Genomic DNA, 26,150 nt, shown 5'->3' on the forward strand with positions numbered 1-26,150 from the left:
CCAAGCAAATAAAGGAGACCTACATTCTACCTTTATCAGCCAGGGTTTAAGCTGTCACCTGATGCCAAACTTGCTCCCTTAGGCAGCAAATTTGACCACAAGGAGCATCTGCCTGTGGAACTAGTATCTTTAAAAAAGGTGGGGAGCTCTTTTGGTGAGAGCAGCTTGCTGGACTGACCACGCCATGAGCCTGCTCAGGAACCGGCAGCTTCTTCGTGCAGTAAGTGCTTGCGAAAGTCACTTAACATAAGTATTCCACAATGCAAATTCAAAAGCAAAGCTGATACAAGAAATTCTCTGAACTTCAGAGACTCTTTACACCACAAGGAGTAAAGCTCACACCTCTGTGTCACAATGTCTGTCAGCCTGCTCCCAGCAGTCTTAACCCAGCCAACAACAACCCAAGTCCTTATCAAATCCAACAATGCAAAAATTTATGGTTGCATGTAGACAGACAGCTGCAATGTCTGCTCCAAGTTGATTTGAACCATGTCTAACTACCAAGTCCAAACAGGGTTTTTCTTAGCCCATAACGCTGTTATTTTTGGGGAGACCCAAGAGTAGCACTGTAGCACATTCTGGCACATGGCTGCAGTGACAAAGGTCTAGTCCTGTTCACCAATACCCTGAGTACATTTGCAGTGACAAAACATCAGCCCCATTCACATAGGTCCTGAATACTTCTGCCAGCAGCAGAAGTGACGTTTGTGGAATGAACGAACAAAGCAACAATGGTGCCAAAGTCAGCGGGGAAAAAACCTGACATAAACATTGTCTGCATATTACTTTAATGTTACACCAAAAGCCAGATTTTGCCCCTTCCTTCATCCTCACTTTGTGGAAATCCATCCTTCCAATTTAAAACAGGGATACAATGCAGGTGATTCAAAGACTGACCATCAGTCATTGACTCACACAACCTGTTTTTATCTTCTTACAAGCTTTACATTATATCACCCCTTACTCTAAATGTCCTGAGTTCTGCATCCTGCTCGCACAAATGGGGTTCACACAGCTGTTACACTCTTATAATTTCTTTTATTATTACAGAACACCAAAATATTTGGTCTATTAAATGCATAAATATTTCCTTTACCCTACTGAAAGAAGGCTTCAGGAACCTTCATGGGCAGGCAGTAGTGAATGTAAGGGAAGCTTTTGGTGGGTGAGATTTCATAAGCAACAGCCTGGGCTGTTTATCAGCGCCAGACCAGCCACACAGACTGTACATTCTCCACAAAGCTCTTTGAATGTGATTTTACTTATAAATTATTGCTACAGTGTATTCTGCCAATAAACCTTATTCAAAGTGGTGCATTTACAATCATAGGGAAAAGTTTTTATCCAACCATTTATTTTAATTGAACATTAAACATATTCCAAATAACAAATTCTCCCATTGACCATATTGCCTTTGGATTTCCACAATGGAACAAAACTTCCAAATTTTCATTTCTGACTACCAAAACTACTTAGGTGTGCAAGCATTACTCTTGCTTTTGTTACTACATTCATGAAAATAACAATTTACTAATAGCATATATCATATGGAAGTTACTGTTATTCCACTGGTGTAATTTAGTTATAAAGTATGATTACCTAGTTTTGTTAAGACATGAACAAGGATAGAAGAATGGCAAAGACCACTTTGACTCCTCCAATTATTGCAAGATAAAATACTGCCCAATAACATTATAGGGATAGTTGCACATTTTTATAATAAAGTATATTCTTCAAACTGTCTTGAGTGTAGCCAAGAATCTCATTAATGATGCTATCTGAAAGAAGGTTACTATGCCACGCTGTCTGCATACTTGAGGGGATTTGCCACAACACCCATCACATCACATTTACTCAGTGACTGCATCTTCACAGCCTTCCAGTCTAAAACTTTGATGTAAGACACTGTACTCGGTAAATGGGCAGTCTTTTAGTTTCCTCCACTAATCCCTGAGGTAAAGGCTCCTTCAATCACCCTTTTTTCTTCTGACAATGCATTTGTTTTCCTCTAAACGCTTAATTTTGCACCTGCTTTTACTGTGGAGGTATACTTCCACATACATTTATGACTTCGTCCTCCTCGGGGTATTTTAATTCTCAGAATTTCTTCTGGAGTGACAGGAGACAACCTGTAAGTGACCTGGACACCCCCACCCCCAGTCGAGGCTTCCCACTTCCCCTTCACATGAGCAGCCCTGGAGGCTGGCTGCAGCGTTGGACACTAAACGGCCCCAGAACCTGGCTTTAAACTTGCGGTATGGAGGATTTGGCAAGGTCTGGGGCTTGGTTTGTTTTGGGTTTGTTTTTTTTCTTGTCAGGATGAATAAAAACCCCACGCCAGCACAGCCTCCCGCCCCGGCCTGCGGGGAGGCACGGGCAGGAGCCTGACCCGCCCGGCTCCCGCCGAGCCCTCAGCCCGCCCCGCCAGCGCTGGCCCTCCAGAGCGCGCCCGGCCCAGGGCGCCGCCCCGCGGAACGAAGGGAGCCGAACTCCTTCGTCCCTTTCCGCCAGCAAGCGCCGATAATTTCCGACTGCGCCCCAAATCGGCGCCGAACCTCTTCGGCAGCTTCCGGAATCCCCGGAAGGGAGGCGGGCGAGGGCGTTCGGGTGTCTCCGGCACGGGCAGGGCTGGCGAAGGAAGAGCGCCCGAGCTCCCACCCCGGCCGGGCATGCGGCTGCTCTCGCGAGCTCTCCGCGCCGCGCAAGGCTGCCGGGCCGCCGCGCCAATCCCTCGGAGCCGCCGGGCAGCGCCGGGCGGGAGCTGCGCGGCGGTGACATGGCAGCAGCAGCCGCGCCGGGGGCTGAGCGCCCGGCCCAGCTTGGCCGACCTGTTCGCCGCCCCGTCCTTACGGCGGCTGCTGGAGGCGCGGGGCGGGGCCGGGGCGGGGCCGGAGCTGGCGGCGCGGATCCAGCAGCTGCGCGACAAGGAGCAGGAGCTGCGCGACACGCTGGAGCTGGCGCGGCAAGGTGCGGGGCGGGGCGGGGCGGGGCGGCCGCGATTTGCATATGCCGATGCCATTGGGCGAGCGCCCCCAGGCTGTGGGTGGAGGCGGGCGGTAGCGGATGCCGGCCGTGCGTGCCGGCGCGGTGGCGCGCCGCGGTGGCGGGAGGGCGGTGGGCTGGTGGCTGGGGTCGTCCCGGGCGGTGTCTCCGTGCTGGCCGCTGCCGAAGGCCAGCAGGCCTCCTGAACGGAGGTCAGGGCACGGGTGAGCGGGAAAGGCTTAGCCCTGAGCGTGGGAGCCGCTGGAACTTGAAGGAAGAGCAGCGCGGTACTGTATTTCATATAAAATAAAGGCAATTAATCAGGGGTAGAATATTGTTCCTTTTTTATTTTCTTTTTTTAATTATTTTTTCCTTGCTGTCAGAACAGACCAGTCTGCCTGCCTGCATCCGTTTCAGCAGTCACAGTGCTGCTTCGGCGCTGTGGTGGAGCTGGATGGCGTCAGAAGCCACACACCTTCGGTGTTGCCAAAGAGTATTTCCTACCCTGAATCAAACTTTTGATAGCAGTTACCTTGTATCAAAATTTTGATAGCAGTTAGAAACCAAAATGCAGAAAAGGAGTACTATAAGATCAGTAAACGTTCACTAGATCATGAAACTTTCCCTTTAGTAGTTACTACTTTGCTATATACAGATTAAAGTGCTAACTGCAGTCAGCTCTTCTAACAGAGGTGGCAAATACTGTCTAAAAGCACATTTGGGTTCTTTTCTGTTCATTCTTGTCCCACTTCGGATTGAAAAAAGGAGAAATTGTTCCTGTGAACAAACTAGTCATTGACCCAAACTTAACTGAATGAAATGAAATGGAAGATATTTCCTCAGCTTTCAAAACCTGCTAAAAAAACCAGTGTCATCAAAACCAGGCTTAGAACTTCAGCAAAATGAACACAAGGACTTAGTAACTTTGAGAACTTCTGTAGTTCATACGTAAAAATATCTGTACATATTATTTTAAACTGATTTTAGAGGCTATATTATGTTTGCATCTTAAGGTATGCAACTGCTATTAATTTTTGTTATATTATTTTCTTTTTTTGCATAATAATAGCATTATCAATAGCTGGTTTTACTCTTAACACACCTGTAATTCCTTAATTCTTATCCTTCCTTCTGCTGGCCTTAATGACTAGCCCTTATCAGTCAGTAGTTGTTGTAAAGAAAGGCAGATAGTTGGAGATGATCAAGGTTACATGTTTAAAGAGTTACAGTCAACCGTGCGTGCTCTAAGCCAGCTGTAGGTAAAACATGCTTGTTGTTCAAACCAATTTACGCATGATTATCTTTTTAACTTCCTTTTTACAGAAGTGATGGGGGCAGGGTGATAGTAAATCACTAATATTTAACCTAAATTGTGAAGTGAAAAAGTTTCATTTAAAATTGTGCTGGTGACTCAATGCAGTTACAGTGTTGAAAGGGTTTGGCTTCATTGTAAGTGTGCATCTCCCGCCTCAGCTGGATGCATTTAAAAGCTTGCTGCACACAGAAAAAAGAAGTCTAGCATCTTTTTCATCTCTTGCTGCTGAATGTGTCCCTGTGCCTACCCCAATTCCACCTTTTTCATCGTGTGTACCATTTTCTCCTTTTTTGGCGTAATATTTTTTTTCTTCTGGGCGAGTGAGCTGAATCAGTGTAGATCAGAGGCTGCTTAAGGCGTTGATTTTTTTTTTTTTTAATTTTATGTGTGTGTAAAGTTTGATACTGACCAGAAAAAAGGGAACATTTTAACATATCGGAACTGTAGTACAGAAAAACAAGTCTTAGTTGTAAAGCATTAGTGTTGATCAGTCAAGTAACACTTGGAAATTACAAGTTCCTCTTATTATGCAAGACTTCTTCCATACCTTTTTTTTTCATGATGTGTTAGAAGTTTTGCAGCTGTTCTGAAATAAATTTACAGAGATAAAATACTTGAAATTACTGCTATTATCTTCAAATTTTTGTATACAATGATAGGGGTAGTAGTCCGTTTAATGAAGAGTGTCAGTTGTGGAGCTGCTGTGCTCTCTAAATCCTTAATGTTCATGTCACATTGAAATACAGAAAGTAATTTTAGAATCACAGAATGATTGAAGCAGGAAGGGGCCTCTGGAGTCGTCTTGTATTTCAGATTTTCCCATGTCTCATACCTGAACAATATCAGATAACACTCAATATCTACTGTGCATCTTTGTTCCAGACTGTATTATTAATCTAATTTTCTGACATATCTAGTATTTTGGAGGGGGGCGGGGGGCTTGTGTGATGGTTTGTTAGTTGTTTGTGTTTTGGGGTTTTTTTTGTAGAGTAAGTTCTTCATGTGGTTATTTTTTTGAAGGTTTTCTGAGACTGGCACTGATGTAAGTCTGAGGATTAACCATGCTCAAATATTTCAGATGAGAGTGAAGATTTCCAGAAACTTGCAGAAAGGGAAATTGCCTCCTGTGAAGAAGAGATAGCTGAACTGAAACACCAGGTTAGATCCCTTTAAAAGCCCCTATTTCCTTCCCGTTCTTAAATTTACAAATTCAGATTGTCCTTTTATCAAAATAAGATGTACATGATAAAACTTCTCTTCCTCTCCCTCCCAATTGTAGTCCTCAACTGTCTGTTATCTAAGGAAAATGGAAAATGCAGGTGGTATAGACACAGCCTGCAAGGGCCTGCTTGTACCTGAAATTGTTTGAATCAGTACATCTTTATAAGTAGTTTTGTCTTGTTTGGACGTACCCTCATGGATGTCCAGCTTTTTACCTACTGGAAACATTAAATTTGTATAGTATCACACACACCAGTGGTTTTTTGGGGAAAAAAAATAAATTAGCTTAATACTATGTAACTACTTCAGACTATTACCTTGTGTAGATTCTACATCTTATGTTGCTTTTATGTTACTTTTCTATGTTACTTTTTGGTCTATGTACATTTTATGTTACTTAACAGGAAAATAATGATCTTTACATAGACACACTGTTACATATTCTTAATGTTACTGGTGAAGTAGAAGCTGGTATAGTGGCATTGTTTATTCCTCCCACAAGAATACAACAGTCACTTTATATTTTTGTCAATACTTAGAACTTTTCCAAAAGAGGAAGTAGTCTGTGGAGGGAAGCATCACCAAATGCTAAAGAGGGTGATTGAGAAGCATTTGCAAATCATCCCGAGTTTTGATCCAGCCTGCAAAATTGTGATACAGTTGGTTTGGTTGTAGTGTACCTTTCTTCTGCAGATCAGTATAAGGCTGGCTCTCTCTTTTTAAATAAATAAATGAATAATGCAGCTGGATTGTTGTTGAAGGACTGTCCTCCTGAACATCTATACCTTCTTAGTGCTGCAACTGAGACCAGGTTAAAAGGGAATCTGATGGGAAGGGAGGTGCTCAGTTGTCTTGCAAGAACCAGCCTGTATCCTGTGGTATCCAACCATCGCAGTGCTCCTGATGCGTGAAAACTTCTGAGAAGTTTCATAGGTCTTGAGAGAGACCTTTGTAGCTCCTGCAACTGTGAGCAGACCCAGGGAGCCTTCCTGCAGTGGAACATCCCCCCCACCTCCTCCTGACTGCTGTTGCTTCACTGCAAGAGGCATGAGAAGCCTGTCCTCAGGGCAGCCAAGGAGTTAGTGCAGGAGAACGCAACCTAGATTGATTACAGAGGACTTGCTTGGCATTTTATACTATCTCAGCTGGGGACAGCAGTGTCAGAGGGAAGTCTTAGCGGGCTGTTTTTGTATTCACAGATACTGTTGCTTTTGATTCCTTCAGAAGAAACAGACAAGAGTGATCTTGTCATGGAAGTAACCGCTGGAGTTGGAGGGCAGGAAGCCATGCTGTTCACCTCGGAGATATTTGATATGTATCAACGATACGCTGCCTATAAAAAGTGGAAATTTGAAATATTAGAATACTTTCCCAGTGAAATAGGTCAGTAATGAAAATACTTCATCTTTGTAACTTTTTAAGTTAACACACTCATTCATATGACACTTGAATTTCCTGACTACAGGAAGCTAATTTGCACTAACTTAATTTTAGAAGTGGAAGATTGCTTGAATGTCTTGAGTACAATTTCCCTTAGCTTTTGTGTTTGAGAATGAAATTCCATTTCAGTAGTATTATTAAAATACTAAAGTCATTAAGCAATAATACTTGTCTTTCAGTAGTTTCAAAAAGTAGAAATGAAACTAAGTGTTTGGCAGAAGAAAATTTAGAAAGTGATGAAGATATGTTGTTTTAGCTTTATTTATTACCAATACAGACTACATAGACTTCTCACTTGTATATGCTGTTAGACTTAGTTACTTAGTGTTTCTAGTGTTTATAGATCAGTTTGGCAGGTTGAAAGTCTGTTTATAATTATGAATCCCTTGGTGGAGAGGGATCAGTATAATTCAAACTATTCTTGAAGTTTAATCTCAAACATCTTGAATTTGTCTGAAATAACGTCATCTGAGGATTTATGTAAAGAAATGAGATGTTTGGATATAGCTCATCTGTAACAGCTAATGGATGAGCAAAGTGGGGGAATTGTTGAGACTTTGAGGGGAGAGATAAGAGATCTAATTATTTCTAAGTCTTCAACTAAAATGTCACAGGTAATCAGTTTAACAGCTTAATGCCTGTTTCTCCTTTCTTTCCTCTTCCTTATCCTCCCTTCCTGTCTGAGCAGTCCTACCTTTTTTTCATTTCTTTTTTTTTTTTTTTTTTTAATTGTCTGGTTTGGTGTCCTTTCACTTAAACTGGTGAAGACTTTGCTTTTTACAACTGGGATAGTTTTTTGCCTAGTTAATGTGTTAAGTCAGTTCTCATGAGCCTGAGGGCTAGCATAAGATAAGCAGAAGATGGGACTGAATGCAAGGAGTGGAAAAACTGGATCTTCTGGTGATGATGAGCTGTGAATTCAGTTCACTGCATCTCATAGAACACTGTCTCTGCAAAGATGAAGACTGGTAGGTTTACACAACAAACTGAGGCAGTAACACATGTTAGTTAATTTTAGCTGAATCCAGTTTACTGTGTAAGTTGTTTCACAAGGATCAGGCTGCTGTCTCCGTGTTGCTGCTGACTTCTTTGCACTGGCCCTCATGGTGATCCCTCTTCACAGAGTCTCATCACCAAGCCAATCCAACTGAAAAACAGTGTGCACACACACCCCGCTCCCCAATTAGTTTTCAGGTAATCCAGCACAAGAGAAGAGAAGAAACGCTCGTGGAGGTGGTGGAGGCAGGAGCATGTGGCTACCAACGGTGCAGTGAGAAAACCAGGACCTCCTTCCAGCAGCAAGAGGTTCAGTCAGCATAAGCCAGTGGTGAAACTGCAATCCAAAACATGGCCAGCCAGTGGCAGGGATTTTAGGTTTTGATGGACAGATTGCTAGTCACATTTCTCAGCAGGCTAGACTTGCTAAGTCTGTGTCTGTTAATGGATCTGCAGGTTTACTGTTACCCATGCTGCTGCGAGTAAAGCTAGCACATTTTGCTTGCTTACGTATTGCCGTAGAGGTAACGTGTTACTATAGTTGGTACGAATCAGTAGGTGCGCACTTGTGCAGCTTGCTACTTCTAGTTCAGCTGGGTTATGAAAATTTGCCTGTGTTCATACTTTCTTCAGCATTTTTTTTCTTTTTGAGTGAAACTTGAAGAATAAATGAGAAAAACTGGGATGTTAGGATATGTAATCTGTCAGAAAACTGATCTTTTTTCAGTCAACACATAATATAATTGCAGAGGAATTTGTAGCAAGCTTTAAGAAATGTGAAGCATCTTCTAACACTACTTCTGTTTACTTATGCCTTATTTTGTACTCAGTGATATTTTTGAGTATTATCAAGTACACCCTTTCTGTGTCAACTGTGCAGAAATTCACAAAAAATAAATATCCACAGCTCTCCTAATTGAGCTTTTCATGTCAGTGAGCTACTTTTCCCTTCTAATGAGGGTTTCTCTGTGCCCTAAGACCCTTCTTGCATAACTACAGTTTTTGATTCACTGTTCTATATTGAGGGATTAAAACAAGGTTAAAAAATTGAACACCATGGAAGAAATACAGTTGGACATCACAAACAGGGGAGTTGAAAATCTAGGTACAGGGTTGATTTGTTGTCTGTATTCATACCTCAAAAAAAGGGGGCCCATGTCTGCACCTTCAGGATATGGAGATACAATTTAGCTTTCTATGGATTTTGCTTGTACTTCTGTGTTCTTAAAATCTTTAATAGAATTTGATTTTTAGAAGTGTTATATCTGTAAAATGTTCTAAAAACTTTCTTTAGAGTTCTTAGCAGGTGTCTTAGCAGGTGTTCAAGTTGATGAACATGAACTCAGGTTTTCACAGTATCAGAATCTCCTTCTAGAGTGGCTGTTGTGGATTCAATTAGTAAATATACATTTTTTTAATTCAATGACACTGGAATTCACTATTGTCTGTTACCTAGATTTGTTACTATTTATAAACTTTTTTTTATGGTCAAGAGGCCGTTTGTCAAGTAAACTATTTGCACAGTTCAAGTGAAGGTAGGAGCAAGAAGAAGCTTCATGTACAATGCAGGTTGTTGCTGAAAGAGGAAAGTCATGTTTATCCCCATTCATGACCAGGCAAACACTTTGCCAGGAGCTGAACCAGTTCAGCCTTCAAAGCCGACAGAAATTACTGGGTTTTTTTAAATAAATGGGATCAACATGGTGCAGGCTAGATGGGTGTAAACAGAATGGGGGAAGCATCTGGGTTGTCTTTATTTTATATACCAGGGGATGGGGAGAGTTGCCCTTTCCATTGAGATAAAGACTTAGATGGGGTAAACCCCAGCAGTCACAGACAATTTCACCTTCAGAGCACAGTTTCACAGTCAGCTTCAACCAGGGCTGTCCCACCTTCCAGCCAGCTGCCAGCCATATGGTCTTTCTTTCTCAGCTCCAGTAATTTTGAGGTCATAGTGCTAATTGGATTAGTCCACTGATTTGGGTTAAAAATTCTGTTATTGGATAGTCTTAAGTCAGGTCTGACTCAGCTTGCAGTCCTGTGATTGGAAGAGAAAGGGAGTTGTGCTTGGCTACACTTTTGGTCAAAGCTCAGTCCTTGGACAAGGAGCCCACACCCTCAGAGGCACTGTCTGTAATGCCTTAGGATGGGAAACTGAGTTAATACATTTAGTATACATCTACCTGTATTTTCTCTTTGAAACTGCTAGGTTTTCAATAGCTATTTATTTTAAACTCTCTTGTCTTGCTGAGGGCTTGCCTGTGCACTGAAATGAGTGTTTAGGATGGTAGGTTGCAGCCGTAGCCTTTGTCAGCCTCTTGTAGTGTATTTTCTGATCTTACTTGTATGACCAGGTTGGATGGGGCTTTGAGCAACCTGGTCTAGTGGAAGGTGTCCCTGCCCACAGCAGGAGGATTGGAACAGGATGATCTTTAAGGTCCTTTCCAACCCAAACCATTCTGTGATTCTATGACCACATATCAAAACTGAGTAGCTAGAAATCATTTGGGAGGTAGGGATGCTATGCCACCTAAAGGCATGTTTAAACCCTTAGGTTCAAAGTGTCTGTGCTGTGCTGAGTAAGAATGGAGTTAAGGATGCTTGCTGATGACACAAGCCCGTTGCATCCCATCCGCACTCTGTTTTTGCAGACTGCATGAGCAAAAAGCAAGGTCCTACATTAAAACATCAAACTCCCTCCTTTCAGAGAGCTCCAGAATTTGGCTGAAGTCTGAATGTTAGCATGTGTGAATAAAGTGAATATTAAACAAAGCTGCAATTAAGAATTGGTTTCAGTCCACTCTTAACTGGCTTTATTGACCTACCCTAAGGGATGCCACTGTAAAAACAGCACATTCAAGATTTAGCGCGCACATTAAAGCACAAACCCACATGTCATTATTTATGCATGGCCTCTCACCCTGTAGTGGCAGGCAGAGACAGATACGGGACTTTGTCTCAATCTGGCTATAAGATGCCACATAAAGAAAGAGCACAAACTCGCACCCTTGTTTTGCGCACATCAGCTTTCAGGATAGAGAGGGACATTTTATTTGAATAGGATCAAGCACATAGTAAAAGCTAACTACATTTGACAGGCCCATGACAAGTCTGCCAGGGTAAGGTGTTTGTTGACATTTCATTGGATTTGGCTGTATTTCATATTAACCTGTGTTGGTAATACCCAATTTGAAGCAGTATGACCTAAATACTTATCTTCTGAACCAGTGTCTTGGTCATCTCTTGTTAAGCACTGTGGTGCCACTAGCACGCTGTTATCACTACAATCTTAAACTCTCTTGAACATGTCACAGATGTGGCCTCAACTCACACAGATGGACTGTGCCTGTGGTATTTATAGTAATGCCAGAAGTGGGAGAAAAGACAGAACATTACCTTTTGCAATGAACTGCTGATCATGTAATTAATATTTGTCATCGGTACTGTAACCTTGTGGACATTCATGTTATTTTTACTCCTGATGTAGCCTGGCTTCTTCCTCATGTGCAGAGGTTGCTTATGATTTTTTTAGTAGTTGCTTTTATCCGCAAAGGAGTGAATGAGTTTTATTACTCAAATACATAAATTATTTTAGGTTATATAAGACTCTTTTAGAGTAAAGAATGAATCTTTTGTTCATTTGAATAGTGTTTGCATAGCAGTAGAAAGATTTCACACTCCCTGTTAGAATGAACCTTACTGATCTAAACTGAAGATTTTGAGAGAGATTCTTATTTGTTAAACTATATGCTTTATGGTCAGATTTATTCTATACAGGATGGATTTATCTTATGGAATTGATAATAGATAATGTAAATTAAATCAGTGAAGCACTAGGTGTGTTGAACAGTGCATTTGAATCAAAGTGGTACAGATGTGTACAAATAGGAGAAAAAAATTAAAAGTCAGAAGGACAAAACTGAGATGAAAGACAAAGGAAGAAGCAGTTTAGGCTATTTTCCGCAAAGGTGACTGTAAAAGGAAATACATTTTACTAAACTTGAGGGAATGTTAAATTTCTGTAGAATAAAAACATTTGCAAACCTTCTCAGTAGAGGTGAAAAACCCGCCCTTCATTCTGGCTAATGTTTTTTTTCCTGCTGTGTAGGCCATTTTCAGATTCTACATTGTCTTCATTTTCCTTTTTTTCAAAAGCTGCTGTCTTGTTTCTGTGGTTGATTTCCTTAGTCTAGAGATAGCTAAAACTATTTCTGCGAAGCATGTGCCTCTTCCTTGCTGTGGTTTCATGTTGCAAGACTTCAACAGCAATACTCTTTCAAGACCACCTATGTCCTCTTTAATCGTTCCCTTGGCACACCACCCACTGTGCTGACAATGGCATCAGGGAACTGAGCAGGATTAGAATCCAAAACAGGTGAAAAATCACATTCATTTATAGCGTCATCACTTCTCTGATCCTTCAAATAGTTGTACTGGCGTGGCCAAAGGCTTTGCACACTAACAAACAAGGAAGAGCAAAAATGCCATGAACTAGTATTGCAACAAACTGTCACGAAACCATGATGGTATTGGACTTTACTTCCAAGTTCCAAGCTGTTCAATGCTAGTTTTTAGCACATTGCTGTCAAGTGTTTTGCTGGATGTATTGGTAAGAGGGGCAGAAGCTGGAGTTCTGCTCACTCCAAGGGAGCAAAAGATCAAAATGAAAGAGCGAAGATAAGACCTGGGTAGGATGCATAGAGGACAAGGGGCAAAAATAACACACATCCTTTAGTTAAAGAGTTGGGGTTTTCCCCATTGAATGATAAGGTTCTAAACTAACAAAAAAACCTGATGTAATTTCTGAATGTGGTTTTCAAAATCTGATCTTTATGTAAACTTACTTTTGGTACTAGAGTTCTACTGTTGTTTATGATCGTATGTGTACATGTATGTACGTGGCTCATAGACAATCTTTATATGTATATAAAAATTAAATCTATAAAAAAGAATTTGACAGTTTTTCTTACAGGTTTACAACTATTTTTCTTCTCTGTTTAAGGTGGCCTAAGACATGCAGTTGCCAGTATAGCTGGTCTTGAGGCTTATAAGTACATGAAATTTGAAGGAGGGGTGCACCGTGTCCAGCGGGTACCAAAGACAGAAAAGCAAGGGCGCATTCACACCAGCACAATGACTGTTGCAATATTACCCCAACCCACCGAGGTAATATTTTTATCTTTTAGTATAACAGACTTTACCATGAGCAATGTTTTTACATGCCGTATTGCTGATACTTGAGAAATATCAAGAGATATTTCTGTCTCTCTTGTTATTCTCTCTTAATGACTTTTTTATTAGTAGTAGTATTATTAGTTTTAAACTAAGTCACATTGTTTGTTTATTTTTGTCTAGGTGAGCGAAATAAAGACTTTCTGGATTTCCTCATAATCCTAATCTGAAGAAAGTCACTGGCAGTTTACTTGTGTTACTCATTCCTGTTCTGTCCCAAAATTGTCTTGCTCCTTTCTCCCAGAGACCATCTATCCATTCCCAGAGCCAGCAAAAGAAACGTGTTCCATTTTATCTAAAAACCACTTATTCAAGCTCAAATACAGTTTGACTGCCAGAAGAGGGTGCAGAGCTTTCAGAGGAGGAGGGAGATTAGTGCTAAGGGATGGTTACACCTTAAATTACTATTTGTCTGATTTCCTGGCTTCCATGATGTTGCATTCCAGTCTGGCTAGAAGGATTTGTTAATATGTTTGTAAGTGGATGTGAGCTGCCACTCATAAACAAAGCTTGATCTTGCCTGAATGTACCTTGTAAAGTAAACCAACTGTGCATATTTGACATCTGTCTAGAAAGAAACAACTTAAACGTGTTATTTTATTTTTTTTCTTCTTGTCTTCATGTCTCCCATGACAGACAAGGCTGGAAATTAATCCGAAAGACCTACGGATAGAAACAAAGCGAGCTAGTGGAGCTGGAGGCCAGCATGTCAATACCACAGACAGTGCTGTACGGATAGTTCATATTCCAACAGGTGCTTAATTTTTTTCCTTAGTACAACATCTACATTGCAAAACTGCTGTCAGAATTTCTTTTGGAAGTGTGGTTTTATTTTCAAACCTAGACAACAGTAGAGCAGAGTTTTCGTAGAGTTTTTTTCACTGTGTGTGTAGTACTCTAAATGCACCATCTTGTGCCCACTCCGGTTTGTAATAGTGAGGTCTACTGGCTTCAGTAGGCAAGCTATTCATTGTGCCATTAAGCATGATACTCTAAAAACATCCAAATCAATTTATATGAAAAAGTTATATTTAAGCTTTCAAATAATGGAAAAGAAATTGAAAAACAGAATAGGTTAAAATCTGATGATGTGGCTTTTCATGACTAGTCTCCAAAAGAGAGATTGCTCTGTTTGCATATTAAAATGTTGCTTTTAATTGCAGAGTCTACTCAGGATGCCAGCTTCCATTTGTCTGCTGGCTCCTTTCCCACAGATTACAAAAATAATTAGGAGGCCCATCCCCTGGGCTCAGGTTAGGAAACGTGGGAAGGATAAGATACACCCTCAAATGCTACCTGATTTTAGCTGTCATCTCTTTTTTTTTTTTTTTTTATTTTTTTATTGCCATTCCTAAGCTTTTTACTTCCCTTTGAGCAATCCACAACAGCTGCCTTGACTTTCATTGCTTTTTAACTTTTCCTCTTCTCTACCACAAACATTAGTCAGGCTTTACAGCCTCAGGGTAATCCCAAATGCTCTTTATCTTCAGGTATCCAGATTTTTGCCACCCATTTCTTCATAGTTATTAAGGCATGAATCCATTCTGCACTTGTGACATCACCTCAGTAAAGCAGAAGGTAAACAGTGGAGAGGATAGTGATATGGTGACAAAAAGGTCCTACAGATCCAAAAAGTTTTGGATTGCCTACATGTTTGGAAAGAAATCCCACAAACTAAAACCAGCAAATGATCTGAGTTTTCGCTAAAGGCAGTTATGTTTGTTAGAGAAATGTCAAAATGTATTACAATTTTTTTTGTGGTTATGCACTAGACATGGTAAATGGGGGGGTTTATATCTCACCTTATCTCCTGACTTCTTGTTCCACCTTTCCCTTCTTCATTCCTCCTGATCTCTCTTTCTTTACAATTGTCCTGTTACTACTTCTATTTCTCTCATCCTAAGTCTTTTTATAAACCTTCATTGTGATCCAAAAACTTGTTTTTAAACAAGTCTTTTATAAAGTAATACTACATAATCTTATAAAAGCATACTGTATTCTTACCATTACTTAAAATAAATCCAAACAACAGCATAGCTTGTTCTGTCCTCTTCCTATATTTCTTCTCCCTACTCCTTTCTTAGGCTGTTCACTTCTCATCACACTTAACTTGAGCTGCATGTTCTGGGAGGAGAAACCACACCTTTTTATTAAGAAAATAGTGGCCACTTTTGCATATTCCGATCATATTCTATATACTCACTATCTCATGTAGTATACTGCTCCTTACATCCTAAATTTCCTGAAACTGTGGTCAAAAATTACAAGCATTAAAAGCGTCTTTTGTAAGTCAGATTACACGACATAGCTTTTACTTCATTATCCACCTGTTGTCCAATGTATCAAATTAAATTTCTTATCTTATGGCTTAAAACACTTGTACAACTCAGACTGCACTTCTCTCCCCAAATATATCAGTAGATATTAATAAGCCTGGATTTTCATGTTCCCAGCCTAAAATTTGTATTGAAGAAAGAAACATCTTATTGTAACTTAATAAAAATCTAGCAACTGCAAAGCTCCCTTAGTGTGTGTTACTGTTAAGTGTTAAATGTCATGATATTTTTGGCAGGGATAATGTCTGAATGTCAGCAAGAAAGATCTCAAATTAGAAACAAAGAGAAGGCTATGCAAATGCTATGTGCCAAACTATACAACGCCAAACTGGAAGAAGAAACCAAAAAGAGAAACAATGTTCGAAAGATTCAAGTAAGATTCACTTAGTAAATATATAATTATGTATGGGCTTGGGGCAACTCCTGTACTGAACTGAAAATAGTAAATGGCCATACAGAGGAACAAGAGCCCAGGAAGAACTTACGCAATGCAAAAAAAATACATTCTACTTCAGCAATAAAGGTCGTATATTAGCCAGACTCAAAATTTCAGTAGTGTGTACATTCTAGAGATGTAGTGAAACAATCTGGATTACAACGTGAAGAACTGGAATAGTATTAGAAAAAGATACAGTAAAATTGTGCTTTTACATGTTTGAGAATGATTACTGCAACAACTGCAACTACTGAACTGGTCCGAGTACTATGTAATTATAACAAATTTTGCATAATTGTGCGAGGCAGAAGAAGCTTTTGCTTTACATGCTTAATCAATATGTCACCCTTTTTATAAAAAGACAATGTTGGTAAAGTGATTCTTTTTGTTCGATAGATTGGGACTAAAGGAAGATCAGAGAAGATCAGAACATACAACTTTCCACAGGACCGGGTTACTGACCACAGGATTAGCAGATCAGTGCATCATATTGAGTGTTTCATGCTAGGGGAAGAAATGCTAGATGAAATGATACAAACTTTGAGTGAATATGATGATTATGAATCTTTAATGGAAATTATTTCAGAAAATGAAAAAAAGCATCTTTCCTGAACAATGCTTTTTTTCAGCCCATTACAGAAGATGTAGACACTTGTCTGCAAAGGAGCTTCTTGGAGCAACACCCAGAAAATGCAACTGCTTTTCAGATCATGAAAGACACCACAGCTTGTTTCCTCGTGACTGATAAACAGTGTTCTCACTTGCCAAGTGAGATGGGCTTGATGTAGCAGTCCACTTAAATAGTAAATTGGACTGGGTCAGAAGTAACTGCAATTTTTAACTTCCTCCACTGAGAAGATAAAGATACACCACTATTGAAAGGTATGTATTAAAAAATGAGCTATTTCTAGTCACAGTTTTCATTTAAACAGTAGTTTAAACATCACTACAGTGTCAAATAGCATACTTGAGAGAACAAAAAAGTCGTATTTTGTTTGAGTGATTGGAAGCAAGTGATAAATAAATGACCCCATTGCTAATCTGCATATTTGTTTATCACTAATACATGGCATGTGGGAGGGCTTCCTTTATGTTTGCATGGCCTTCTGGCCCTTATTAATAAACACAAAAAGTTGTTTAGGAACATCCCTTGTTCAAAAAAAAAAAAAAAAAAGCTGTGGAAGTCAAGGGACGAGTTATATGAATTGTTTCTGAAACGGATGTTTCTGTTCCTGAGTCAAAAGTGCAAAGAATTGTTACAATATTGTTTGGCTGATATTTCAGTCTCCATTTGGCTTCGGTTTCTCCTTTATGTTTTTAATTGTCTCTCCAGTTTATTGACTTTCTGAATGTTATGTGTTATATATGTGGTTCTTGTCTACTTATTTAACAACATCTTAAAACATTTGATCTGTGAAAGCAAAGTAAGACTTTTGCCTTTTTAATCTACTGACACATGTGCACATGTTTATATCTGTGGGTAAAGACAACTTTCAACCTTTATTTTAGACTACATTTTACAGTCCCAAATGCATAAAGCAACACAAAACCTGCTGTTCCCATGCCACATTATCCCATTATGCATTGTACATATGCATGTGTGTATACACACACAGAATGTATTTGAAATGTAAATACCAGTAAATAAGAAAATTGGAACCTAAGGAAAAATGTTACCATGAATATAGGGGTGGTTTGCTTTTAGATATCTAGTGTAAGAAATTAAAATAGAAACAAAGTAGGTTTGCTGCGCATAGCTTGTAGAAATGTATTATTTAACTATCCTACATAAGAATTAACTGATTTTTATCAGTTCGTTATCTTCTTTTATTACATTTGAGACTGCAATTTGAACCAGCTTTGTTTTCTAAGATCGTGACTGCATGGTAACTATGATTAAGTTCAAAATCTTTTAATTAAAGTTGCATACATTAACTTCAGATGTAGGTGTGCCTGTATGCATAAGGCGCAACAAGATACATATATCCTGTTGGTAAGCGTGAGACATAGATCTAGATTTACTAGCAGATTCACAGCTCTGAACTGGCACGTAAGAAAGTAAAAATTAACGTTGAAGCATTTTGTGCGTGAAATAATTGGATATTGATGGGATTAGAAACAAGGACTGAAGTCCTTATTCCTGCCCGGTCAGTCTATAAAGGGAAGAGTACAGAGCACTTGTGACAGTCTTCTTGATGTCGTTTAAAGGCAGGCTAGCTGATGCCGAGGGACGGATGGAGGCTGCAATGCCTTCTCTCCAACTTCAGCTTCATACTCCTCCAGACCAATAAGGGCCATCAGCCAGGTCAGGGCACCGGGCTCCTGTAGGAAACGTGTGAGAGCGCCGGGGTCACTGTCGCCTTGGTCCTTCCCTGCCGTCCCAGAGTGGCCCGGCTGCCTGGCCGGCAGCCTCCCCGCTGCCTCGCGGGCGCTGGCTGCCGTGTGGCCCCGCAAGCGGCCGGGCGCCGATCGGCGGGCGGGAGGCAGGGAGGGCCAGGCTGCCGTGCGCCGTGCCTCCTCAGCCTGCCGCGGCCGGCGTCGCGGCGTGAGAGCTTCGAGCCCCTCTCCTGCTCCGTGCCGAGGGGGGCGGCCGGGCAGGGCCGCGGGAGGCTGTAGCGCCAGCAGCGGCGGGTCCCCGGCGCCGGTGCGCGGCCTGCCTGCCCCCCAGCGCCGCCACTCCCAGCTCTGCCAACTAGCGACAGCCCTGATTACGCTTTAAAATAAGCCGTTCTTCCCCGGGGGGAGCCGCGCTGTGAGATCCACCGCCCGGCGAAGCCGCTCTGCGGGCCCCGGGCGCGTGCGGGCGGCGGGGCGGTCCCGGCTGCGGCCGCAGGTGCCGGGGAGCGGGGCAGCGCGTGCCACCCCGCGGCGCGTTCGCCGGGGGCGGGAAAGGGCCCCCCACGAGCCCCGGCTCCCGCGCTCCGCCCACCGCGAGGCGCGCGCACCACCTCCCCGCCACTCGCCTAGCTCCTTGCCGGCCTAGGAGGGAAAATGTGAGCCGAGCCGGCCCCGCCCCCGGCGCCTCGGATTGGCCCCCGCCTTCTGCCCCTCTCCCATTGGTCGCGCCGCCTCTGCCAGCGGCGTTCGACTGGCCGGCGCGGTTTTGGATACCAAATTCAAAGTTTTTAAAAGTACCCGGCGAGGGCGGCCGCGCACTCGCTAGCCGCGGCGGCGCAGCCCTGCAGGTGAGCGCGGGACGGTGGGCGTGCTCCGCGGGGATGGCCGGACCCGGCGGCGGGGAGAGCTCCGCGGGGATGGCCGGACCCGGCGGCGGGGGCTGCTGGTGTACTTGGTGGCGGGACTGGCGGCGCTGCGAGGGGGGGCGGGTGGTCCGGGAACGGGGCTCCGCAGTGGCTGCCCGGCCCGCCGCCCTCCCCAGCCTTACCCCCTAGCTATCCCGCCGTTGGGACAGGGTGGGATGGGATGGGACGAGGCGGGACGGCGGCGCATGGGCGGCTACGGAGCGCTCCGGTCCCGCCACCGAGCTGCGCATGGGGCCGGGCCGGGGTGGGGTGGCGAGCGCAGCGCAGCTCCCGCCGGCGGGCAGGGGCGGGCGGGGAGGTCCCGCGCCGCGCTGGCTCCCGCCCGCCGGGCCACGCCGCCGTTGGGGGGCATCACCCCGGCGCGCTCCTGCCTGCCCCGCCGCCACCATCTTAGGGGGTATCCTCCAACGCAGGGAAAGCGGAGACCCCCGAGGACGCAGGGTGCGGTTCGCGGGGCCCGGCGGAGCCGGGAGCCGGGCTACCTGCCGCCGACCCGAGCCATCTTTAGAGCTGGGCGGGAGCAGCCTGACAGAGCTGCGGGGGCCCGCGGCTGAGCCCGCTCCGCCGGGGGGTCGGGGTCGGCCCTGGCGCCCCGAAGCACGACAGGCGCATGTCCCGGTTCTGCAGGGTTTCAGCCCAAAAGCTCTGCTGGCTCGCGGCGCGCGGGTTGGGGGGAAGGGGAGGAGGGGGCTTAGCGAGGGCTTGCTTCTCCCCAGCTCACACTGTACAAAGCCATGAGCGTATTTGCTCCTTTCTTCCACCAAAGGTAGATACGAAGAAGGGACTTTTCCTCTGAAACGATCGCGAAAGGCGGGTTTTAAATACTTGTTTCCAAAACTGCTGGAAGTGTTTAAATCCCTTCAAATACCTGTTCAAATGGTGGAGCTTATTTTTCCTACAGATTGCAAGGCACGCTGAAAATTATTTTCCCCTTAGATTTAGCAGGACAGAGATGGCTTCCTTCTCCCCGTCAGCCCTTGCCCATCCCCCTGCAACTGCTAATATAGATAGCACCACGCTTTGGGGGGAGGGGAAAGAAACAGGGCAAGAAAAGCTCAATTTCCCCATACTGTCTATCGACCTCCCGCCCTCTTAAAATAATGCTTGTAAGTAACCTTTATTTCATTTCCACTGCTGTTCAAGGGTCACTGCTTCCCACTGTAGTTGGCGCATGCATGTGAGCAGTCGGGCCCTTCCTGTGCCCCGGAACCACCTCCTCTTGCAAAAAAAAAAAGCCAGGTGCCAAGTGGCACCAGCAGCATTGCCTCTGGCCTTGGATGCAAACTTCAGGCTGCTCTGGCCTGGCTATACCCCTGCATGGGCCAGCTGTCACTCACGGACCCTCTGCCATGGTGTCCCTTGCAGGGACTGCAAGTGTCCTGAGTATCATGCGTTTCCAGTACGAGGTGTGTCTAAGAGCAGACTATACTGGTTGAATGGCAAAGTGAATCACCCAGTCAGTTTTCTCACCCTCCCAGTTATATGCAGCATAAAGCTCTAATTTTGAGAAGATCTTTCCTGGATTTAGCAAGTGGCTGTTCAGATCCTTAGTTCTGCTAGTTGTCTGTGTTTCAGACACCAGAGCGTGAGTTAGATAAAAGCTTAAAATTTGTAACATGGGAGGAAGGCATGATCATCTTGGTAAGAAAAAGAATTTGTGATGTAGTTTATACTGGGTTGTAATACTGCCCTTATTGTTTCTTGCAGGATACAAAATAGCAATATTAAACCTTAACCACTCTTTTAAAATGAAATGTGGTTTTGATTGTACGTCTGTTTGCACTGGATTTGCACCATTGAAATCTGCAGAAAAAACAAGATTGGAAGAATCCTGCCCCTCCAATTATGAGGAAGGCTTTTGTCAAAGCTGGGACGAAGAGCCCCAGCAGATACTCCTCAGTGACTCACACCATGTGGCCACCAGAAATCTAGATCTTGAAGATGAAGGAAGACCTGTACACAACAAAGAAAACAAACAAGTAATCCAGAGGCTTGATGAAGGCATCTATGAAACGGAGGCACTGGAAAACAGTAAATTTAATGAGGACAGTGGTTATTCTTCTATGTTAAGTAATCAATACGCTGATGCAATAGAACATGAGGATAGCATACCTCTGGCTGGGAATCTCTGTGGCACACCAAAGCATTGTCTCATGAAGAACCAAAACCAAGCACAGTTTTCAAAGAAGACTTTGTTGCCAGTAATCCATTATGAAGAAATGATTTGCTCAACTTTGAAAAAAAGTGGTAAAAGGAATCTCAAGTCTTGGGCTGCAGTAGACAGAATTGTTTTTAGGGGAAACGTTGAACTTTGTAACTTAATCGGAAAGAAAATGGGACTAGATAAAATAGACTTTCTTGCTGAACTCTTCAAAAAGAACCTGAAGCATATATTAGCAAACATTTTAAAGCATCTTGGAGAGATGGATTTAATAAAGTAAGTATATTGATCTCAATGTGTTTCCTTGGGAAAGAAAACAACCTAATCAGATGACTTAAGAATCTTTTAGATGTGAGGGTTGTGAAATTTACAGAATGGGTAGTATTATGTATTGTAGTAATATGTATATACATTAAAACATGAACTGTCAAAGTAAGCCACGATATACGTGGAGAATGTATCTTTTCCCTAGAAGGCTGATTAAAGACTGAAACTGTGACCATATCCCATCTTCTACTTGAACGGAAATGATTACGTAGTTATTCCCACTATTAAAGAAAAGGTTTTATCCATTCCTCAGAGGTAACTGATATGTTTCTCTTGTCATTGCAGTTTTGCCAAAGTCAGTACAACATGGCGGAAGATTCTGCAAGAAGATAAATGGAGTTTAGAAATTTATAATAGAGCCATGGAAAACCTTTCTGTAAGTTTATGTGCTTGTTAGCTATTTGAAGCCTAAACCAGCAGTGCCTTTCTGCTATTTTAGGATTCCTCCCAACCTTAAGAGATCACAGAATTGCTTCTTAGGTTGAAGACATTGTCACTGGAGTGCCTGACCTTGTCCTGTTAGCATGCCCTGTCTCAAGTGTTGCTAGTCACTTCACTGTCCTTGGAGCCCAAGGAAGATTGACCAAGAACGTTACTCGGAGAGATGCAGGTGTTCTTAGGAGCTCCCACATGTCCTGTGTTAGGAGGAGGGCAGGAAGGAGAGGGTCAGTTCCAGCACTGCCCACTGGGCAAGCGGTGGAGGCTCTCAGCAGAGGCTAGCTGACTTCAGCATCTCCACTGATCCAGAAGGGAGATGGGCGGAGAGAAACCTTTCAGCTGACTCTGCAACTCAGCTTCTCTGCATACGCTTTCTAGCAACAGTCTCTGAAGTGCAACATGCTGGCTACATAAAAACAAAAAGCTTTTTGTACTGTGAGCTATTCCTAATGCCTGCTTGTCCTGTGAAATAAAAAAAATACAAGATCCAACCACATTAGCGTTGCACCTTACCAAGGCAGGACTCTTAAAATGCTAGGGGTGTTTTTCTTCTTTGAAAGATGGAAAGGCAATGAAACAAGGCTTAGGACTTGCCACAGAATAAGGTAGTCAATTAGTTTGAATTTTGTGTAGTGTTTTATGGTGCTAGCCTGTTGGGGTGAAACAGTTGGACACCACAGTACTTCACCCCATAAAGTTTGATTTCCTCCCTGCCATTATATGCCTTTTTTTAATCTGAACTGCAAATGTAGAAAATTGGTAGCAGGAGTTTACTACTTGGAAGGAAAACTTCAAGCACCCTTGTTCACTGTGAAAAATTAGAAATATTACTTTATGCTTTAAAACATTGCAGTGACTAGGTTACATGCTCTGCCTAAATAATTATGATGTCTTAGTATAAAAGTATGTTGCATTATGTAATAGAAGATGGTTGAATTTGATGGTCTGAACTAGGGGTCTGTTCTACACATTGGTAACAGTAGTGACTGAGAAAGCTAAGGTAAAATTAGTAGTATCCTACTTGGTAAGATACTTTATTGTTGGAAACCTAGCCAGGAGGAAGGATCAAAAATAAGTTGTTGGATTCTATTTAACAAGTCTGTGTCAACATGTATCTTCTCAAATTTTATTCTTGTTTTTCTTTTCATTAGAATGGCACCAAGGCATCAGAGCAGGCTGCAACAAGGGAGTATGTTCTCTACCGAACAGCTTTATCTTCCATTCAGAAAGCAGCCCCACCAAACAACTTGACTAAAAAGGGCACCAGATCCAAAGCATCTAAGAATCACAGCAGGCTCATGGAGTTTTCAGAGGTAAATGGTTTCCATTCATCTTTAATTTCTCACATCTTGTCTGACACACAATCAGCTTGTAAAACGTATTTCTTCTGCAAGTAGTCTTTCCAATTTGAAGTGCTTGTAACTCTTACTAGTACAGCTGCCAGATTTTGCTTATTGAGCCTATTTTAAGCCAACGTCAGAAATTAGGTGGAGAATATTGATACACTGAGACATTCATTGTCTTTTTCTCCCTCCTCCCCAAGTGTCTAGGAACCCTCAAAATTGTTTAGTGATTATTTTTTTTAGCTTAAATTTTGGATTGGATCAGACGTGAACAAGTTTAGTCATTTCTTCTCAATTTCCATGGGCTTACAATGAATCGCATGTTTTTCAGATGAGCAGTCCCACAAAACCTGTTAATTGTGCTTCAACACTGAGCAATTAAAAAGAAACAAAAAGCCAAAGACAGCATCATTCTTGTTTTTAAAAAAAATGAACAAATTAATATTTCTCCTGTTCATTCTATGTTTTGTTTTGGCTTTTTCTCCAACTAATTAACTAACATTAAAATAGCTTTTTTTAACTACATATTCATAGTGTATCATACATTTGGAGTTGTCAACAGCTGCCAACAGCCTAAGTTTCCCTTCACCTTGTTATTTTTCTTAAACTTTTTTTCCCCCTACATATAGGAGCAGGTCTACATTGCAAGTGTCTTGTAAGACTTAAAGCACTTATTGAAAGTCATTGTTTGTTAATAAACAACAAATTTTCCTAACTAAAAAAAGTTTTTATACTCAAGCTCAAAAGTCTTATTCTGCAAATTGGTGCAGTAAGAGAAGAAGATATAATCACACTGGAAAGTATGATCAAATTGCTTTAATACTACTATATGGTACTTTGTAGCATTAGGAATCTGAAAGTTCAACTGAAGTGGCAGTCTTACATTTATATCCTTGATAAACATATATGTCTGTACACAGACATTTAGATTATAAAAACATTTTGCTTTTAACAATTTAGTTATGTAAGGTGTTATACAGGTCTATAGTTTTTCTGATGCTGAATGATTTTGAATGGTGGTTCTGGTTTTGTGTCAAAAATCAATCCATTGGAGATACGTAGGAATTGCTTCTATTCGGTGTCTCAAGCGGAGTGCCCCACAGCTGAGATTTCTGAACACGTTGCTCAATTTTTAAGAATGTTAATGATTTAAACAGAATTCAGGTTTATTTTCTGTTTTAAAACTGAAGTTACTTAAATCACCGTCATTAGTTTGGAGGATTTAGGAGGGCAGGTTTTCTTACTGCTTTGCATTTAGCCTGCCTGTCGTTTAAATTTAAAATTGAAAGAATTTTAAATTGGCTACTTCTATTCCAGTCCAAAGTACCTGCAGTTGTAAACTGATTATTCCTGTTCAATCTCCATTAGAATTTAATACAACCAAGATTAAGCTAAGTTTGAAATTTATTTCTCTAGAGTAGGAGAAGTTATATGTGTTGTGGCACTTGGATAACATCAGGCAATGTTTGGGGTGTGTATTTACCCTTCACTTACGATTTTCTCTATATGCTTTTTCCAATAGGCTGCCAAGACCTTGAGAAACACTGAAAGCCTTAAAGTCTGCCATCGCTGTGGCTCACCTGCAAAGTATGACTCCTATCTACAAAGAGCAATGTGCAATCGTGAAAGCTGTGGCTTTGACTTTTGCACAAGGTGCCTGTGCAGCTACCACAGCTCCAGTGTCTGTATGAGCGGCAAATCGGTGAAACCCAGGTCGAAGCTAGAGCCGCTTCCTGGGACTAAGAAAAGCAAACAGAATCTACAGCGATTGTGATCCATCCATCCCAGTACAGATTGTCAGATGTCCCATAAAAGTTATTTTAGGATATGAAGTTATCCATAAAGAAAATCAAACAAGAAAATGCTTTTTGCTATTATATTTGAAAAAAAAAAAAAAGGTTAATTTTATTAATCCTGTCTACTATTTGGTCATGTTGAAATTCCTAGGAATAATCACAAATACCTATTTTTTAAAGACTTACTAATCTATACATGTAAAAGAAAATTCTGGATATGAATTCTAATATTTTATATATTGTCCTGACAATTTGTCTATTGTGTTCCAGTCTCCGCAACACCCTACAACAATATTGAATGAAACAAAAAAACTTTGGCAAGTAGCATTCCGTGTGTAACCCTAGCAATTCTTAAATGCCAGAAGGGGCAAGTGTAAACTGTGTTTTATTGAAATGTTTGCTCTTGTTCAAAAGGCTTTTAAAGACATCTGTAGCGAGAATGTCAAGTGAGATGAGTGAAGTCCCTTTTAGCATGAAATTGAGGAGTCTAGATGTTATGATTTTTCTCAAAGCTTTGCTTAATTTTAAAATGTGAAAGCTCCTAATACCATTTTCTCTAATGGCTTGCCTTATGTGAATCTGAAATTGTTGCTCTTCCTTCATTCAGAAACTGCACGTTTTTCTTGAACTGAGGTTGTACCCTTTCCAACTTAAAAAGTACTGTATCTTTACTGTTCTGCTAGAAAAATTTCTTTGCCAGTTTTTTCCAAATCATGAGATCATTTTTAATATTTGTATATATTTGTAAATACTACTATAAATATTATTTGTGTTTGTAAATGTGAAAATAAATTACTGTATTCAGTAACTTGGTTGGAAAATATGTACCTTCTATTTATCATCTTAAAACATTACTTTTCAGAC

The 26,150-nt window shown here is 41.9% G+C and overlaps 2 protein-coding genes across 3 annotated transcripts; both read left to right on the forward strand.

The window, feature by feature from the left end:
• Positions 1-2,444: 2,444 nt before the first annotated feature.
• On the forward strand, positions 2,445-17,132 carry MTRF1L (mitochondrial translational release factor 1 like). 2 transcript variants are annotated; one of them, XM_037392642.1, is made up of 7 exons: positions 2,445-2,967; positions 5,376-5,455; positions 6,718-6,901; positions 12,957-13,120; positions 13,823-13,940; positions 15,759-15,895; positions 16,355-17,132. In XM_037392642.1, the coding sequence occupies exons 1-7, from the start codon at positions 2,670-2,672 to the stop codon at positions 16,568-16,570; spliced, it is 1,197 nt and encodes a 398-aa protein (XP_037248539.1). In that variant the 5' UTR covers positions 2,445-2,669; the 3' UTR covers positions 16,571-17,132. The 2 variants fall into 2 exon arrangements, with proteins under 2 accessions (XP_037248539.1, XP_037248540.1); XM_037392643.1 differs by lacking the exon at positions 2,445-2,967 and adding an exon at positions 3,125-3,269 and having other exon boundaries at positions 16,355-16,728.
• A 1,950-nt stretch (positions 17,133-19,082) lies between these two features.
• FBXO5 (F-box protein 5) lies at positions 19,083-25,769 on the forward strand. The gene is made up of 5 exons (XM_037392829.1): positions 19,083-19,143; positions 20,929-21,658; positions 21,995-22,085; positions 23,299-23,460; positions 25,013-25,769. The coding sequence occupies exons 2-5, from the start codon at positions 20,970-20,972 to the stop codon at positions 25,262-25,264; spliced, it is 1,194 nt and encodes a 397-aa protein (XP_037248726.1). The 5' UTR covers positions 19,083-19,143; positions 20,929-20,969; the 3' UTR covers positions 25,265-25,769.
• Positions 25,770-26,150: the final 381 nt, after the last annotated feature.

The sequence above is a fragment of the Falco rusticolus genome, chromosome 6 (assembly GCF_015220075.1).
Source record: "Falco rusticolus isolate bFalRus1 chromosome 6, bFalRus1.pri, whole genome shotgun sequence".
NCBI lineage: Eukaryota > Metazoa > Chordata > Aves > Falconiformes > Falconidae > Falco > Falco rusticolus.